Genomic DNA, 20,732 nt, shown 5'->3' with positions numbered 1-20,732 from the left:
TTACTCCTGATATACTGTTTGATATACTGATATACTGAGAGCATGTTATCAATTTCTTCAGTGATTCATGCTCCTACATTGTCCGTTTTTTTTTATACCTAGAATTGTTTTTAAAGGTCAAATCTGATCTGGCAGTAATCTTACACAACACATTGTGGCTTAACTTGACTTTGTGTGTTTCACGTGCGTGAGATGTCGCTGAGTTGGTCCTCTTGTTCACTCTGTAGGAGTCCAGTGTTGGTGTTCCAGTGTCTAGACCGCCATGTCGTCTGCCTGGACTGCTTCCACTTATACTGTGTGACCCGTCTCAACGAGAGACAGTTCGTCCATCACCCAGACATTGGCTACTCATTGCCCTGTGCAGGTAAACTCGGGCCGACGTGTGTGTTGTCAGTGGTGGATCGGGGCTGTGCTCCCTGGCTGTAGTGAATGGGGGTAGATGGTATCAGAACTTTGCCCCTATTGATTCCCCCTGATGGTCTGTTTGGGTCTTTGTAATGTGGATCTGGGGATGACCACTGACCCAACACTGTCATCCTCTCTCTGTCGTCCTCTCAACCTCTCGTTCTCTCTCCGTCTCTCACAACCTTCTTATATCTCTCTAACCCTTCGTCTTTATCTCGACTCTCTCGCTGTCTCGCTCTCTGAATCCTTCACTAATTGCCCCTCACTTCCTTTCTTATAACTCTCTCTTCATTAGTTGGGTTTTATTTTATCATCTGTCTAACTTATTTATTTGTCCTCCTACCACTCTTTTATTTTTACTGACTTCATTGATGTAAATCACAGTTTCTAAACCTGGAGGCCTGATTTCAACAGACCAGATCAAGGTTTGTGGATTGGGAGATCAATGTGAGAATGGAAAAAGTCTTCCTTTCTAATAAGTGTGTGTGCGTGTATGTGTGCGCGTGTGTGCGCGTGTGTGCCCGCGCGCACTAGGGCTGCAGCCAATTAATTTTTTGATAATCGATTGATCTGTTGATTACTACTGATGTAAAAAAAAAGACATTACATTTTTTTAAGTGTTTTTCCTCATCTTGCACAATGCTTTTTCCCCAAAATAACCTGAAATAGCAGTTACATTAATTGGTTAGGAATGAATTCAGAACTTGATGGGAACTGTGAAACATCACTGAGAACCTTATAGCAGGCGGCTGGAAGTGTATACAGAAGGAGTCTATAATCTGTACACAGAATATTAAAGATCACCACTAAAATAACCTGCGGATGCATTTTCCTCAAATGTTCTGTTTTATTGAGAGATGTAGAACTTGCAAACTCTGACACTCATCACATTATCCATTACATCAGTGACACTAATGAATCAGGTATCAAGAATTGCTTGACTGTAAACAAATTCACCATGCATAAGCAGACCACAGGCTTGGCTCTTGTTATGCTAGTGTTTGAAATGGATGTTCAAATACTTTACATCTCACTGGTCCTAATTAAAAGTTTTTTCTTTTTTTTTTCTTACTGAGGTTACCCTTCTGGAATAATGGACTGGAATGCATGCTCTCTCCCAACTAAAAAACGAAGGAAATCATAGAGCAAAATAAAAGGCTCCTTTCAACAATGCTATTTGGTTACCAATGTTCACCAAAAAGACACGTTCAGAAAGAGCTGTTCGTTCATTAACAATCCATTTCTCGTGTTCAGGTGATCCATCACTGTTTGTGTGTCTGCAGACATGTGATTGTGCAGAAAGGTCAGGCATCAACCTCAAATGCCATTGCCTCTTTTAAATACGTTTTTACTGCCTAGCCAAAACACAAGTCATAAGTGAATGGCAACAGAATTTGGAAAAAATAGTTTGTCCTAAGAAGGCTTAAACAGCATTTTCTCCTAAGAAAACCCAGCTGGAGCTATAGGAGAAATCCTGAAGTTCAAGTTCATGTTCACGGTTCGAAGACTTACAACCTTATTAGTGTGGAAGATTATAGTTGAACGTTCTACACGGACACCGATTTAGTTAACCAGCACAGAGACTCATATCTCTATGTATAAAGAGATGACCATTCAATAGGTGTGGTGACAGGAACCAAAGGCCAAATGGTCATCATTTACAGATGTTTCATCCTGGCCTTTGAGATGGAGGATGACCGCCCATGAGCGCAAAACGTTCCTAGGGAAACGTTTCTCGTCTTCTCAAATGTGAAATTTTCTGAGATTGAAAGATCTTATTGGCTCCACCAGCATTGACCGCTATTCATCTGTAACTTCCTACAGGAAAAGACCTGAGTCATTGGAAGTAATTGTCTGCCCGGTCTAGCCCTTTCTAACATTCACAAAGTGCACACACTAACTGCAAGTAATAATTATCTGCATAATCTTACTACGCAGTCACCTTCTCTTCACACTGGCAGCCATAACATCTTTGAGTGACAGGTAGTGTTGTTTTTTTTTCCTTTAATGATGAGTTGATCTCCAACAGCAGCAGTGAAACCCCGAAGGCTGTCCCTTTGTTAGGTTAGGGGCCTTGTCCAAGGGTGGTCATGCAGTAGGTTTAGACATCTCTTATCCTCCCGCAGAAGGGTGTCTTCCGGGTTCAACGTGTCAATCAAAACATACCCCACACAGAGGAACGGTGGACTCTGGCGGGACTAACAAACCAGTGACCTTTTGTCATGTACTGTCACAGATTGGGGTATAAATGGTGGGTTGGGGCAGGATTCATTTCCCGACGTGTCTTTTTGGGTTCTCCGGGCGCCAGTGGTGTACCGGGTTGCATGTTAAACATGCTAAGCCAGCCCGTTGGCCGGGAGAGGGGGAAGATAAGAAGGAATTGCTGTTGCACCTGTTGGACTTGGAACCTGACACTTTATCATCAAGTGAGAAATGTCCTTAAATACCAGCCGGTGCCTGCAGCCTGCACTGCTCAGCGCAAGGCAGAGTCTGTAATAGCACAGATACCAAGATACAGAACCCCATAAAAAATGCTATCTACCGACGATTCATATTCCTGTGATGACAGGGATCCAGTGGTGACATTCTCCTGTAGGGTCCTATATCTGTCTTGGATTAATATTTTCATGGACATACAGTATATAGTATGCGTTTGCTTTGATTAATATTCCTTTTGGACACTGTATCTGCAATAGATTTGTATTCCCGTGAGGTTTTGTATCTGCGCAAGAGAATTATTCCTGAAAGAAATATGCATTGGCTGTAGATTGATATTCCTGTGAAGACCCAAGATCTGCTGTTGATTAATATTCCTCAAAGGACCTATTACTGCACCCATTAATAATCCATGGAAAACTAATTGTCCTTGAGAAGAGAGAGCTCGTATTTCATAATCTGTCCATACATAGGGATAGGAAACAGTTTGAGCCATTCCTGGGACATTATAAACCCCAACGCAGATCCGGTAAAAGGGGGTTTGTCAGTATCTAGTGTGTTAATAAGAGTGAGTCTGGATGAAATGTGATCTGGCGGAGTTAGCAGGCAGATGTGAGATGTAAGAAGTGTGGGTGGTTTGTGTGGCGTAGGTCCAGATTCCTTTGGGAGATCCACACTCACATTCCTTCCTGAAGATCCAGCATCAGACATTAAGGGGGGGGTGTGGGTGGGGGGGTGTGAAGGGAGAGATCGAGAGAACGCAGAGAGAGGGAGAACGCAGAGCAGCGGGCGTAGATTAAGCTGAGTCCTGTACTAAAATAAAATCACAGTCAGTGGAGATTTTTCAATGACCTTGATTTTGTTAGTCCTAGACTAGACCTCTGTGTCCACGAAACCGGCCTGAACTTTGCAGTTACAATTGGTCATGAGACCATTTTTGTTGATGGTTAAATTTGCTCCCAGTCCAACACAAGCAGTGCAAGTACATGAGTGTAGGTAGCTGTTGTAACAGTGTAAGATTTACAGTAATTGGGGTTTGTTCAATTCTTAGTAGTTTGTTCAATTCTTTATTTTCTGATCACATTCTTTTCATGTTTAACAACTGAATATAGTCGCATGGATTACTTAATCATTGCTAAGAAAATCTAAATGACAGCATCTTTTCTGGTCATTATATTAAGGCTGGTTCTCTAATATATTATTTCACAAACTGAAATGTTTATTTGATATGTTAATTTTGAAACAGAGACCCAAACGCTGTCACTATCAAAAGGAACATAAAGTGTGAAATCCCATTTTGAATTTGTCTCAAAATGCTCCAGTAAGTCCTAGAATCCATTGAGCTTTCTATGGTTGTGAGTTCTGGGGTCCACTTACCAATCAGTCATTTACAAAATGGGATAAACTCCCAAATAAGAGCTGAATTAGGGCATTACCAACTAATCATCCAAATCTATTATTATTTTTTAAATTTCACACCCACTTCAAGTGAATCTCAAACCTTCCATTAAGAAGAGGAACCTGGGAAGTGCCTACTAAGTCAGCTGATTTAGTAGCTCTCTTTACAAAACAAACAATCAAGACAGCCAGACAGAACCAACCAAATAATGAGAAAACAAAGAGAAGAAGATATATAAATGACAAACTGGAAAGAATTTGCCAAAGAACAAAGGGAATTGGAATGCTACCTTGCCCTAAACAGAGAACACGGAAGGAGAGAGAGAATACTAAAGGATAGAACGTGGAAGGAGAGAGAACACGAAGGGAGAGAGAACACGAAGGGAGAGAGAACACGAAGGGAGAGAGAACACGAAGTGAGAGAGAACACGGAGGGAGAGAGAACACGGAGGGAGAGAGAACAAGGAGGGAGAGAGAGAGAGAAAACGTAGTGACAGAACCATGCTTGTCCTCTAGGAGGAGAGGAAGAAAAGGAAACAACACATTCAGTGAGTTGGTTGTTCAGAACTATTCTATATCCCTAAGTAAGGACTAATTGCAGTTAGATTTTAGGTTCTAATTGTGGAGTTGAGTCTTGAGTAGGAAGTAAACTTCCAAAAGGGGAGAGAGAGAGAGTGTGTGTGTGTGTGTGTGGTCATCCAAAGTTTACTGGTTTAAATCACTCCCCCATACACAGTGAATCCGGCTCTGTGTTGCTCTCTCCCTTTGAACTCCAACATCTCAAAGAGTAGCTCTCGCTGAACTCTTGCTGGGATAGTATATTGTTGATTTTTCAGGCAAGGGAATACCAAATCTTAAATAGTAGAAGACAAAAAGCCCTTTAGAATCAGAATCCCCTAATCCACCAAGAATAAGTGATGGACATAAAGATACCAGTGTCCCAAGCTCGGCCTTGTCTCAACTCAGTCGCTAATCACTGACACTGGCCTGGAATAGCAGAGTACAGACATTATCAGAAGGCAGGACTGTTTTAGGTTCACCACTGATGCTGTTTTGCATTTTTTTGACCTGTGTGTTTGTGTCCCTCGCCTGAGTCATGGCCTTGTTGACTGACCTGTTGGCTTCTGTGCACTAACAGTCTACTGTTTGTGTGTGTGTGTGTCTTTTTCTTGCCGCTGACAAAATCATATCATCAGAGATGTGGATGGAGCAGGCTCCATTAATCCTCATCATGTTGGTTGTCAGGCCTGCGAAGAAGCAGCTCGCCACACACTCCTTAATCAAACCCATAATTAGCTGATAATTAGTAGGTTGGAAATGTGAATTAGAAAAGGAAAAAAAATTGTTTTGCTATCGCCGTCTGAGTGGCCAGATTGATGTGCAATCTCCTCATGTGTCCAGGCTGACTGAAAACAGGCAGGGATGGATGGTGAGTGTTGTGTGCTTGTGTGCGTGCGTGTGTGTGTGTTCAGGCAGACTATTTCTGCAGGGTTCTAATGGAAGTGTTCACTGTTGAACTCTGGGGAGCAACCAAGGTGTGTGTATGTGTGTGTGTGTGTGTGTGTGTGCACACTTTCACAGTAAATAGAAATATCGAAACATAGAAACATGACAACTACATAAAGCGTGCTAGCTAATAACCTCCTTCATGATCAAGCAGGCTGACCTTGTTATATCAGTAATGAAAGTTTGCATGTAAAAATCTAACAGCAGTGTCATTATTATAGTGTTGTATGCTGTAGAGCTACGTCGCGTTAGCTAGCAAGCTAAGCAAATTATTATCTGCATCATTATCTGAATCACAAAACATGCTGTTGGCTAAATGTTTACATTTGGCTGAATCAGATATATCTTACTCCTGCTCTAGAATATTATATTAGTTGATGCCAAGCTTAACTTTATCAGTATCATTGAAAAGATTATATCAAGCAAAAGCACAATGCGACTGAAACTCTTATAATTTCCTGTTAATTGCTTCAGCTGGCTTAGTGCAACCAAGCAAACAAAAGTAGTATTCAAGTTACCTGATATAGTTTTTTTGTGATTGTTTCAGAATAAACTGGAATATGGGAAATACCTTATATTACAACCATTTAAAAAAACGTTTTCTATCTTCTAGTCCGTCCTGTGCTGCCCCCTCATGATCAAAGGGACACTAATAAAAAAGTTGACTCAGTTTGGTGCCTCGCACCTGGTGGTAATTGCGCCGCTGTACCAACCAAAATGTGTTACCATTTTAAATCCTTGTTAGACACACTCATTCATCAGCCACACATTTCTATTAACTATAACAGAACCATATATGCTAGGAGCTTTCTCCACCAGGATAAACAATGAGATTCTTGAAAAATATAGCCTCAAATGCAGAGTGATCCTGGCCCCTCTAGTATATCAGTGTGCCAGCAAGCAATTTACTTGTTTCTATCAATTGTAGCAGAACCGTACATTATATGCTAGGAACTTTGTTTGCCAAATGAAAGCCGGGATTCTCACCCTGAACCCCCCTCATTCCACCTCCTCCCACTACTCCATCTCCCTCCCCCGCTCCATCTCCCTCCCCCTACTGCTCCACCTCCCTCCCTCCACCGCTCTACCACCACCCACTGCTCCACCTCCCCTTACTGCTCCACCTCCTTCCCCCGCTCCACCTCCCTCCCCCACTTCACCTCCCCCCACTGCTCCACCTCCTTAACAGAGGAAATCGGATGAAGGTCACAGGGAGGTGAAATGTATTTCTTGGTAACTGCTTCCAAATCTCTGGAATGAGGTAGGATACATCACTGGAATGAAAACCGGTCGCGTTTGTGTGATTATGTTTATGTGATTAATAGTCAAACGTATATTACGTATGTTATTTTATTTACTGATGTCTATGATCCCGTTACACTGTTACACTGGTGCCCATGGCCTGGGGGAAATCCAGTTGGATTTCTATGCTCCAGAATTTTATAGTTACTATTTCTTATGAACAAAAGACAAAAAATGTAACTTGCCATTATGTCAAGGTTAGTATGTACTATGTTGTGTTTGTAGTTAAGCGTTTGAACAATCCACTGATATAAAGCAGTGCATTCTACTATAAAGCGATACAATTTTATAAGCCAAAATAAAAAACCTTCAACTTTCATGGGCCTTAATTGTGCACGTTTTCAGTAAATTCACCAATTTCTGGTATTCACAGACAGCAGGCAGCAGACAGGGTGGCCAATTCATATTAAATCAAGCCTTGGCAGGGAGGGAATTCTGTCTAGGTGGTCCGGTTTGTGTTGTTGGTGTGCATGATGGCTGCTCAGGCAAGTTGGAGAAATGTAATGATGTGGGGAAAAAACTTTCTATTTCTGAAACTGCACCGTCGATCTTGAGCAATCACAGTGGAAAACGTAGACTGTGTGTTGATGCGTCACCATCTAGTCTGGCACAGCAGGACCCGCTAGCTAGCAAATTGTTGTACTCTGCAGGGAACTCTGCAATTCTCCGCTGGTTGCCTGTAAAGGCCTCTAATGCTTTATTCTTCGATTCAGTAAGAACTGTCACAAGGTCATAATCTCTCATGGATTGAGAGATTAGGTTGGAGGTTAAATTGGCTCTAAATACTGTATGAATGCACAATCTTCAAAATCTCTACTCAGTTTCACTGCTTCCCAAAATATGTCTCAGAATGTATGATATATCTTTTTTTACCTTGCCCATTGAGGATAGGAAGAATAGGAAAGAACAAACCCAAAAGGTACATTACAAACTACTAGATGTTTCGTTAAGATCAGTTCTATCTGGAGGTGGACTTACTTGTAGTTAATGTGTTTTTGTATGGTACATTACCCATCCTGGCAACCTGGCCCTCATTTCAATAGGAGCACCATGCAAGTTGGAGAATAAAACACTACTACATCACTGAGTAATATAATATTTCCATAAGTACATTGTATTAACTTGTTGTTATTACATACATAATTCATTTTGTTTGACTAAGTTACGCATGGCCCCTTAGTATCTGTTTGCCAAATTAGAAAAAGTCACATTTATGCTTGAGTTATTTGACTATGTCAAAGAAAACTTATCTGAATCCAAGAACACAATAATCATCGGTTTCATAGATTTGCTGTGAACCCCTAACTAAAACATCAGTTAGTTCAACCAAAACAACTGTGATAAAGGCCCAGCCTCTCCTCACGGCCTCCCATGTAGATTGTTCTGTGTTTCACACGATGTTGAGGTAAATATCTAATTTTAATGCTTGGATGTCATCCCTAATACATGTTAATGTCACCATTTTAAGAGCCCTTTAAAACAACCGCAACATCCACCTCACATTTCTAACCTACACTATGCAACCAGCTTATCAAAGCGGTAGCATGATCCAAATATTTACCATTCTTCTTAGTCGGAGGTAAAAGCAGTAAAATATCCATATTAGAAGCAAGTAAACACATTGTAGCCATGTTAGAACACATACATTATGACACATTTGACAAATAGCCACTATGTTACAACAGCGTTGTTTGAATGCTCATGTGCATAAGAATGTATGCAGACTGTCACACGTGCACTCACACACTAATTCATGTTTTTATTTTAAGTGTTTTCTGACTGGATGGGCCTCTCATAGGCCTTTGTCTGTGTGACCAGCTGCCCTTCATGGATGAGAAGGACATCAAAAATTAGATTTGGTGGTCTTAAAACCCCTTTATCAGCGACGGGACGCCTGAGGATGAAATATGGCACGTACCTCTATCTGCTGAGGAGAAACTAACCACACTTTTATATGAGTATTGATTCAGGGCCCACTCTCTTTATGAAAAAGGCCCCTTTTTGTTATCAGTTTCAGCTGGATATTAAAGTGGAAATTGAGTTATAATTCTGATAGATTTTCCCAACATTCCTGTGTCTGGTGGAAAGATTCTTCCTCTTGCTCTGCAAATGTGACCCACTATCTAGCAGGCTGCCAATTTATTTTATTTTGAATGTGTTTTAAGCAGGAGGTCAGAGGAGCCTTACAGACTGCAAAAATACCCTAAATAAAAAGCAATCCATAAATGATGGTAATCATCCGAACAGTCACCCTGATCATTTCCCCCAGCTTACGTTACTCTTTCCCTTCTAAAGAAGCACACCTTGTGTATTCCAAATCAATGACGAGTTGTCAAGCAGACACTAGCAACGGAACCAGGTGGTCTTCGGACAGTGACAGCTTGGAGTAGTCACGCCAGGTAGTCTTGTGGCTGACCAATAGGACACCAAAGAAATGAAATGGAGGATTTCTTAAATTCATTCAATAAGGCAGGAGATAGATTGACCCATGGTCCCATGGCACATCGGCTATTACAGTGTGAATACTGAGGATTGAGACAGTGCACATCTTTCAAAGGAGTCAGGAGTCACTGTTGCCCCGAAGTATAGCCCACAGAGTTTTCTCCCAACCCACAAGCCCTGAGTGCACAGCCTGGCTAAAAGAAATCATCACTGACTCAACCCACTTAGCCGAAAACCCTGAGATTAGATGATTCCCCCTCTTAGGGTCGACATTGGGGAACACCAGTAAATCTGTGACTCTGTCCCCATGATAGTGTTGGAGAGAAGATTTCCCAGTGGAGAGGGGAGCCCGCCGGGCGATGGCAGCAAGGACAGTTCAGTGCCCCGCCGTTCACCTTGACACCCCTGGGCCGAACTACATTCAACCCTAAACCTTACCCAAGATATAGGTCTTAAACTGAAGAGACTGGTCTTAAAGGAGAATGAGTCGAGTCCCTCACAGAAACGAAGCTCTATGGGAGAATGAACGGTGAGTAGGCCTGCGTCTTGTGATCTTAGCGAGTGTCGGTATGTACGGCAGAAGCAAATCAGGAAGATGAGTGGAAGCAAATGCGTGCAATGCTCCATAGGTTAGCAGTAAAATTGGCATAGTATCATTGAATGTTTTGCTCTAGTCAAGATTCTAGCAGCCACATTCAACACTTTGAAGCCATGACAGACTGAAACATATGGCATGTTCCCGTAATGATACTGTAAGGACTAATTATTAATCACTAGGCGTGGTAGTATAGTGGTTACAGCATCTGATCAGGACTAAAAGGTTGCTATGTTGAATCCCTGAGCCAGACAAGGTGAAAACGACTTTGTTCGGTCCCTGAGCCAGGCAGTTAACTGTAATTGCTCCCAGGTCATAGCTGGAAATGTCAATGTATTCTCAGTCATAGTTACTTGGTAAAATTAGGAAACAATCAAAATGGCCGTTTCTGTCTTGTCTTGTGGCGCTGCAGTGACTGTTTACTCTTTGGTTGATTTTTGTATTAGAAATGACATGATAAATACAGTATAAATAAATACAAATGCAATTCATTATGCATGTTCTTTTTGCCGGACTGCGTAAGTGGAGCCGGCCTAGAAGAGTAAATGTCTCTTACTGACTGGGTGAGGGACTGAGAGACTACCCCTTGTTAAGTAGTGTAGTGGTTAGAGACGTGGACTACAGAACAACAGGTCCCGCGTTTGACTCCCGTCACAGTCAAAACACATTATGCATTAGGATTTGTTCAGGACGGAGAAAAACCTTGCTGGCTACAACCTTCAGTAGCTACGGGAAGCCTAAAATGAAACTATTTACTGTTATAATGAAAATATTTCTGGTGGATTTTCAAATTATGTCTTAGGATTTGTTCAGTTTAGATAAAAACTTTGCTGATTAAACGATTCTCTTGTCTTTTCACTTGACGAAAAAGTCTGTTATCGTCATATTGATACAGTAATTATTTTATCAATATCATTCACGAATGACTAATAATTTTTTATAACGACCAGTGGCAAAAGCCATAAAGTTCATAGAAGCTTTTGTGGTGGAGGTAACCTTAATAAGAAAGGTTACTCAGTTTAACACAATGCTTAATGGTGTCTAGCGACATTACTGGCTAATAACCCAGTAAGCAACACGCCAGTGGCACACCGGCGGCCCACTAGCTGTCTGCTGCTGCGGCCGCCGAGCGTTTCTGCAAATTGTCTGGCCAGCAGGCCGCTGCTTTTTTTTGCGTGTGCGTCACAGTCGGGCCACCAGTGGGCCGCTTTCATTAAACTGCCTTTCAACAATACTCTGATCAGCGGCTCACCGGGGGCTCGACGGAGGCTAGGCGCTTTTATGCACTAAACCCAGAGGGATGCCTCACGCACCAATATTAGGTTTTATTTATAATAATCCTTTACAATAATTTTGTTCATATCACAAATGAAAATGAACTGAATAAAAAAAAAAAAAAAAAATCAAGTAGTGCAAAAAAACTGCATTTAATTTTAAAATAAATCAAATAGTACAAGAAAACATGTCCAACAACAGATATAGTAAAATTAGTGTTTGAATGTGAAAAAGTACAAAATAAAATACATACAATACAATATAAACAAGGGCTAGAATGGCAGGTATATACATAAGTGTGACCTAGCAGCAATCGATAGTTATTGAATATCATAGATACAGTGGATTAAGAATTAAGAACATTCACACACAGCTTTAAATATATTAAGAGGATAATGCGATCATATACATAACACTGTACATAGTTATGTATAAAAAAAAAGAGTACTGTTGATTAGTAGCAAAATTGGTTGTGCTGAAGATGTCATTCATATTCATGGCAGGTATCTTGTACCGCCGCAATGTCTTCTCCCACCTGCACGGTCAGCTGCCCCTTTCTAGTACCTGGGGACCTGGTTCTGGACAGCCTCATCACTGGCATCCTGGTTGGATGGATTCTTCCATATGGCTCCTGTAATACAGTAATCAGATATTGTACTTCAATGGTCTGACATGATTGAGAATTGCATGACATTCAAGACAAATGAAATGTTTCATGAAGACAACATGCGCAACTATAGTCTTGTTTTTACCTGATTGTAGAGCCAGCACAATGAAATGTCAACTGCCATATACATGTCATTTCAGAATGGCTGTACAGTATTGCATTAGTAAAGGGCACACGTTCAGACAAATGCAGTTTCATGAATACAAGATGCTAGCGTAACTATAGTCTAGTTTTTACCTGATTGTAGAGCCAGCTGTGCCCTCAGCTCGACCTTCTCTTCAGTCAGCTGCTCGATCTTCTCCAAATGTTCGGAAAGTAAAGACAAACTAATTATTCAGTCCTAAATATCTGGTTATTTTACAATCAGAACTCAAATCGCAGTGTCTGCCAAAATGTTCATGTTCATGTGCAAAGCTAAAACTTACCCCAACCTCTGCCTTCTTGCCCTTAAAATTAAATTGAAATTGACAAATAAAATTGGAAGCAACATGCTTTAATAACAAGTTAAGCTTCTGGGTTAAGTGAATGAAACCACACTTACCTATGTAGCAATCCTCTACATGGTGGCGTGGAGTACCTCTCTGGTGCCTTGGAGTACTGTGCTTGCTCCATCCTAAAAATAAACATAAAAGTTGGTGAACAGATAAATATGGTGAAACCAAGTAAACATTGCAGCAATTACGAGATCACCATGTAATTCACATACCTCCAGGGCTGCAATCCACAGGGAGTTGTGGTGTAGATGTGTGTCCTTGGGGTGGTAGGGGCCCACACTTGAACGTTTTTCACTCTTCTGCCGGTATACATGTCCGGTCTCTCACGTGTCTAGGAAAAGTTAAGGTTTTGTAAGCATTTACCCTGCAAAACATATTTTAATTCCAAGTTTCAAATTGTTATTATGTTTTCAAATTCACCTGCATGCTTGATGAGCTTATAAGGGACAGCCTCCCAGGTGTCTTCAGGTGGTGAACAAGTTCTGGCAAACTTGTCGTGGCTGAAGGACTTCCTGCTGGTGATGCTGTGTGATGGCCAGTAGCAAACTCTCTCTTTGAGCCACAGGCGTGGAACTACTGCCACACAGTCATCCTCCTCCGGGAACAAAACTACAGAAAATGTCATGACCTGAAAGCAAAGTTAGCTAATGATGTTACCATACCTGTTCAACTGTTGATATGCGAAGAAGCACAAAAAATCTGAACTTGTGGACACACGAAGAAACACAAGGGTTACTGTAGGTATTTCATCGCAGGCCAACGCTGTTTTTTTTCAAACTCTGTTTATATAACTTGTTTTCCCTCCAATGTTTTAGAACTTGCGGTCGGCTACCAGTGACTTTGACTAAAGAATTTGAATGTTAATAGAATATTGCAAACAGTCATTGTTTATTACGAAACATATACATTCTTACTCAGTAACCTAACAACACTTACTTATTTATAATAACGCAGAACAGAACTCACCATTCAATAATTTTCAGTCCGATGTCCAAAAAAATCGTGATCTTCTTTTGTTTCGGGAGTTCATCAAATTGTAGTAAAACAATGTCATAATAATGTTGCATTGTCCAGTTCAGAACATATAGCTTATACCTTACGCCCTTTGAAAAAGAGTTGTTCCTTATCCTGAACGAGACTTAAAGCACCAAATCACTAGAATGATCCAGTTATCACATTACTAGAACGTGGGATTCCTAGCTTGCAAAATGGCGATCGTCTTGCCTTACGTGCAATTCACATTCACTACAGCGCCATCTATGGACACGGCGGTGTTTAAACACAGTAAAGAACTGTCCCCCATGAAGCATTAAAGTCAAGGCTATAGGCGAGTAGTTGAGCCGGTACCATGCAGTGGAAAATGGCCATTAGTTCGGGGGGAAAATGATGGTAAGCAATGGCGAGAGCCAGCTGCTTCTATGTGTTTACTGTACATGTCTACACAAAGGTCCTTTACACAAGAAATATTGCAAAAGTCAAAGTCTATTTTATTTATAAACTACCAATGTTGACCAAAATTCTATACACTAAGATTTAACAATATTAAAATAAAGTTAATGCAAACAATTAGTACAAGAATAAAAGGAGTCCAATAGCATCTCTTCTGGAAGAAAATGGCAACACAAGCAGATACAGCAGATCACAGCACGGCTAGCCGCCAACGTAAAGCAATTGGGCTGCTGGTGGAAAGCCACCTGAGATGCAAATTAGCTTATGCAAATTGAGATCAGGAGAACAGCGGCAAAACTGGTTGCTCACTGGGAAGCAATCGATGGCGTCATACAGTTCATAGATGCTATTTGTGGTGGAGGTAAATCTTAATAAGAAACATTACTCAGTTTAACACAATGGTTAATGGTGTCTAACGAAATAATAAAAACTTGGCGTGATGTCAAGAGGCTATACTGACACCCCACAAATGTATATCTGTGGTGTAGTGGTTAAAGTCACAGACTTTTATGTGGGTGATCCGGGTTCAAGTCTTGGGAGGGCAACAACGACCAACACTTTCTGTTGCGGGCCGGCTGAACTAGGCTTGCCTGGTTTCTTTTTTTTATTTTTCTCAGTGAGAAAACATACAGTATTTAATTTGTACTGCAAAACATATATTTGTGTTGTAGAAACCACAGGGGGCTAGACAATTGATTTGTCCTACTGTTGATGTATACTGTAGAGGTTTATTGAAGCATTTATAGGATTTAGACAGAACTATTATTTTGAATGCTAGACAGTGAACAAAGGATTCAATATAATTTATAGATCTCTAGAAACGAAGAAGGCTATGTTTTCAATAATGTGTGTCTCTCAGTTTTGTTCATGTTGAAAATCACTGATTATCGAGATACACGAGTACCTTGAGCTTTTTCTCCAGCAGCAAACTGTTATCAGGAGGGAGGTCTATATCAAAGAGAATTACTTGGCAGTCACCCTTTAGTATGCCCTATATTTTAGAATTCTATTGATAATCTAGTGCCTAAGTCCAAAGTATTGCTTGGTGTTGGTCAGTTTAAGTTAAGAAAAGTAAGATTATGAGCAAAATGTTACATCATAATCCTTCAGGGCAGGGGTATTTAAATGTGGCCCTGAAAGCCAGTTACACGACGTCTTCATTGCATCCCCCTAATCGGGCATGTATTTAAACCTGGAACACCAGATTGGTGCAATTAATTATGAGGTAGGAGGAGAAAAGGAGAAAAACAGCAGGTTTCGGTTGTCGTTGGGTAAGATTTGAAAAGCAATGCTGTCATAGTGGGAAAAATCTATCTATCTAGCTATCTATTATTATAATCTATTATGTTATTTGAGATATTAGGCACCCAACCTTTTTGTCTTGCCATAGACTGGAAAATGGACTGGTCTTTCTCATTGTAATTAAACGGCAGTTCTTCAAATTGAGATTTTTTTTCTATAAATGCTGTCATATGTTACCCCTTAGTACTAGTTATACACATATCTGATTTATACTAGGTACACTGTTCTTTTTTCCAAATTGAGGAGCCCTCCCTTCCCTGTAAAGTCTCTCCCTCACTCCTTTTCTCTCCTTCCCTGGCTTCTCTAAATCTTTATTCTCCATTGCTGGCAGTGCCGAGGAAATCAGAAGCCTCATTCACTTTCTAAGAGGCTTTTGTACACAACAATGAACGTCTACAGCAGTGAGAGTTATATATAGCCAACCGTACAGTATTCAGATTTCACCCGGATTCAACCCAGCTAACTGCCTTTGCTGAATTTAGGCCTGAACTAACCTCCTTCACTAGAAGCTTCTAGAAGGAACCATAACAGGATAACAGGATGAGAACAGACAATGCTGTGGCGAATAGATTCGAAAGTTAGCTGCTGAATATGTGTTTTTCTATAGAAAGAAGGTTCAGGACCTTTACATTTTAGTCTTGTAGGGACATTTCCCGTTGCTACTCCGTAGTCTACTAGTGGCTGTGAATTTTGACTGCAAACCAGTGGAGTGAACGGAGCGCCGAGTGACTTGGAAGAACTTGAGAAGGTCGCTCACAGGCCGCGGCATTCTAAATAAGCTGCGGGGGTTTGATGCCACCATCAGGGGCATTTTTATTTTTTATTGCTGCCTTTTTCGGCGCAATCTCCTTTGTCAAAACCCTACTGTAACAGGATGACAAATCCACATCCACTTTTAAATTCCGCTTGGTTAAAGGTTGAGTTCAGCCTAAGAGTGGGTGTCGGTGTGTACTGCAGTTGTCATCAAGGAGAGAGAGATGTGTCTTACAAAGGTGCAACATTAACTGACTCACAATGGAGTACAATTATGTTCAGAGGGCTTGGTGTCAGAGAGTGTATGCCGTGGATAGAAAGTGTGTACCTCCTCATAGAGGTCTAAAACACGGTTCAGCCATTACTTTTTGTTAACTTTTTCTTATTCCTTGTGACTCACTAATATGCCCACTGGGAGATAACCTACAGTAAAACTAGATTTTCATTCCCTGTGGACACTCCTGGCAACGTTGCACCCTTCCCCTCTCGCAGTGCTGTCTAGTGGTTTTCTGCAAATGAAGCTGTCCTGCATGCGAGTGAAGGTAAAGCCTGGTAAAGAGCTTTGCCATCAGGAGCTGAGATAAGGTGCTCCGCACTGCTTTTAAGTCCCACAGCCTTTGAAGTGAAGGCAATTGGTTCTCACTTTGTATCGCCATGGAAACGCTGGGATTCTGCCCACAAAGGACTCGGTAATGTGTGTGATTGGACCGGTTGTCATCCCTGTAGCAGGTGTGTGTGTGTGTGTGTGTGTATTCGTGGGCACGCACAGGTGCAGGTGTATGACGAAATTCCGCCGCTGTCAGTTACAGACAGTTAAGATCATCAGTCGTCACTCTTCCTCACACGGACGTGTACCTGTGTGTGTGTGTGTGTGTGTGTGTGTGTGTGTGCGCACTGTGGGTAAATGAGATAACGCACCCCCCCTTATCACTCTGCTGCATGTGTCCTTGTAGCTTCCAAAAGAAATGGATTCATTGATTGCATAAACACGCGGTGGCCAGTTTAATAGGTACCCGGGTCGGACCCTCTTCTGCTTTTAGGACAGCCTTCTATGGGAAAGTGCGTTGTCGGTTTGGAAAGACCATGATATCATGTATACAACTATTTAATAAACCGCGACTGATTCAGCAATTGCAAATGTTAGTATTGGGCGGTTTAAGGTCGGGTGTTTTGCAAAAGCACTTTGTGACAACTGCTGATGTAAAAAGGGCTTTATAAATACCTTTGTTTGATTGATAGTATACAATTTAGAGTTGCCTTTTTAGTGTTGGTTTTTGTAGTTCTAACACATTGTCAGTTGTGTGTGTGTATGTGTATGTGTGTGTGTGTGTGTGTGTGTGTGTGTGTGTGTATGTGTGTCTCTATGCCTCCTCCCTCCTTTTAAAAAGGCTCCTGTATCTGCTTGTAGATAGTTCAGTTACGTGGTGACATCTTCTCTCTGACATGTAGGGCAGGATCTTATTTGATCACACTGAAACATTCTCCCCTGTCTAATTTACCCTTCAACACACACACACACACACACACGCGCACATTATCACACCTACACACAGATGTCAAACAGTATGTGAGTAGACAGTGTTGTGTACTGGGGAATAAGGTGTGTGATACCCACCTGACATGAGGTCTGGGGCTGGGGAAGGAGACCGTCATTTGTCACAGAAGGGCCATTAGAAATGTGTAAACCACACTTGCCTGAGCTTTAGAAGACGGCCGCCTTACTAACTTTGAGCCAGGAGAGAAAGGTGAATGCCGTTAATGGAACTCATTTGTCAAAAGCCTGACCTTGTCCAGAATTGCTTTGGTCTTTTAAAATGTTTTTTTTTTTTTAGAGACACAAAGCATGCAGGCACCTTACACTCCCCCCTCCCCCCGGGATTAAACATAAAACTGGACTGGCCATTACATTCATGTAAATAAAAAAAAAACATTAAAAAAAATAAACATCTTTGATACCATTAACACTTGGACCTAACCCTGCCATCTCAACTGAGAGAGGTCAGACAACATCGGAAAGTGTAGTGAACCTTTCGTTCGCAGGGTTATTCAGTTCACTTGTCTGGCAAGGCTCTCGGTCTTCTCCATGTAGAGATTCAATCGAGACCTAAGCGAAAGTGTGACCAGACTCAAGCTTTTCTAATATGACATCGACATTCTAACAGTGAAATCATTATTCGGCACGGTACGAGGCAGTTTGATTTGCCGATTGATTGTCTTCATAATCAAGCATTAACAACGTCTCGCTTGATTGTGCTTTCATATGCTAATGGGCTCTTTTTGTCTTTGTAACATTTACAATCAGAATGTGATTTTCTGATATACGATTTATGCCTTCAACTGTGTGTGATTAACGCCCAACTTTTAAGGAGGAATTATGAAAACAAACCAAGTGATTCATGACACTATACCGTATGCATATATAAACCATGTGAATCCTCTGGACCTTTTCCTTTGGGAGGAGTCACAGGCCCAGTATAAAATACAAGGGGATTTTTGAGAATGTTCTGGGTGATCCGGTAGGTCAGCAGCCACCACCAGCGACCACCAGCCTTGCCTAGTCCTTGATAGGGTTTCACTGTGGGTGTTCTGCCTGGCTGCTCAGACTTTGCAAGCTTGGCAATATCAGTCTTCCTTTAGGCTACACGTCTCTGTTCCGGAGGTCGTAATGGCCCTGTGCTCTGCTCTCCATCAGGCTGAGAGAGAGAATGACAGTGATTGGTCTTGTGTAGCACAGTGCCCCCATAGCTCTCACCAGAGCGGATACATTAACCTAGCACAGTCACACAGGAGCTGCTACATTAACCTAGCACAGTCACACAGGAGCTGCTACATTAATTTAGCACAGTCACACAGGAGCTGCTACATTAACCTAGCACAGTCACACAGGAGCTGCTACATTAATTTAGCACAGTCACACAGGAGCTGCTACATTAATCTAGCACAGTCACACAGGAGCTGCTACATTAACCTAGCACAGTCACACAGGAGCTGCTACATTAATTTAGCACAGTCACACAGGAGCTGCTACATTAAATAGCACAGTCACACAGGAGCTGCAACATGAACCTAGCACAGTCACACAGGAGCTGCTACATTAATTTAGCACAGTCACACAGGAGCTTCTACATTAACCTAGCACAGTCACACAGGAGCTGCTACATTAATTTAGCACAGTCACACAGGAGCTGCTACATTAATTTAGTGGAGGTAGTGTCATGGCGTGGGCATGCATGGCTGCCAATGGAATGGGCTCACTCGTTTTTATTGATAATGTAACAAATGATGCAAGCAGCAGAAGGAATTCAGTAGTGTATTATTATTCCTACATAGGCTATTAAAGTTCTAATCTACGGGTTGCAGCAGTCACTTAGTTGCATCATTGCCATGGTCACTAATGCATATGCCGTATTGATCACAAGAAGTTGGGGCTCATTGGGACTTTCTTTCCCTAAATTATAGGGCTTGGAAATACGTCAACATTGCTCAAATTGCCTAATGTTTAGCAGAAAACAACTTTGCCACATTGTCATGTAATCAAATGTACTTTGACCGCAATGTTGTCACTAGCTAGCCAGGTCAGTCAAGAAAAGCTAATGCTAATGTTAGTTAGGTAGAATTTACTGGAGTCCTTTCAATATTAACTAGCTAGCTAAAACCAATCTGGTGACTTTAAAATTATGAAAAAAGATTGAGCTACTAATTATTTGCCTGCCTTCTTTACAGATGGTATGTTTTCAAGCGTTGGAAAGATACTTTAGACCAAATCTTCATCAGCTCCCATTAAGGAAGCATTTAGAAGAATGCGAAATTGAACATCAGCCCCAAAACAATCGTTCAAAAGAGTATTGTGATAAAACGTGCAATCCATGAATGTGTCCAACCTTCAACTGTTCTTTGTAAGGGGCTAATCAGTGAAGCCAGGCTGTAAGTAGCAGAACAAATCAGACAGTCTCCTACACATAAAGAGTTAGCTGTAGCTTGGGCCCAGTAGGCTCCAGCATGCTAATGTCGCTAATCTCTCCCGGGGTCTCCTACACCACAGCGGCACGCCACCGCCTCACTGTTCTTATGCAAATCCCTCCGCTGAATGCTAATCACACAGACTGAGCTAGGAGGGAAGTTTCCGATGGGGGAGGTGGGACAAAATGGTGGAAAAAAATTGATGTTGACTTTTGTCTAAGTGTAATTAAAGATAGAGGGAGATAGGGACAGAGTGGCATGACGTTGCCATGGTGAAGTGGTGACAGAGGAGCAGCCCTTGGTGAACTTGTAGGTAAAAAGTGAGTGACAGAGAGGAGAGAGAGAGAGATTGACAGACAAAGTCAAACAGACACAGATAATAGAGGGAACAGAGGAACAAGTGTCAGCCACAAGAGAGAGAGCAAGAGAAAGGAGGAAAGAAAGGAGAGAAAGACAAAGAAGAGAGGAAGGATAGATAAGGAGAAATTACAAGAGGCTGTCTAAGTAACTTTGCTTAGAGCAGAGGACCTACGAGTAATTAAAGATTGTGAGGTCACAGGTCTAATGAGGATTCGACACCTGGGGTATAGAAAAACTCAATATAAAACCTTTAATTAATGGAAATGGTAAAGAACTGAATGACCAGTTGAAGAATGGAGTGAATGTGGTGGCCCAAATGTTTTTGTGTACTGCTCAAGTCTTTTAATTATAAATGGTGGAAGCCATTTTCATCAGGTCACTCTTTGCC

General features: G+C 41.5%; 1 protein-coding gene across 6 annotated transcripts in view; it reads left to right on the top strand.

Annotated features, from left to right (window-relative positions):
* Positions 1-20,732, top strand: part of prkn (parkin RBR E3 ubiquitin protein ligase) — an 89,656-nt gene that overhangs the window by 43,879 nt on the left and 25,045 nt on the right. For all 6 annotated transcript variants that reach the window (XM_020047449.3, XM_034292603.1, XM_020047448.3 and 3 more), the window contains one exon: positions 228-364. In XM_020047449.3, the coding sequence (XP_019903008.2) occupies positions 228-364 (137 nt within the window). The remainder of the gene's footprint in view (positions 1-227; positions 365-20,732) is intronic.

This window comes from Esox lucius, chromosome 6 (assembly GCF_011004845.1).
Source record: "Esox lucius isolate fEsoLuc1 chromosome 6, fEsoLuc1.pri, whole genome shotgun sequence".
Lineage (NCBI taxonomy): Eukaryota > Metazoa > Chordata > Actinopteri > Esociformes > Esocidae > Esox > Esox lucius.
This window is presented reverse-complemented; position numbering and strand designations above follow the sequence as displayed.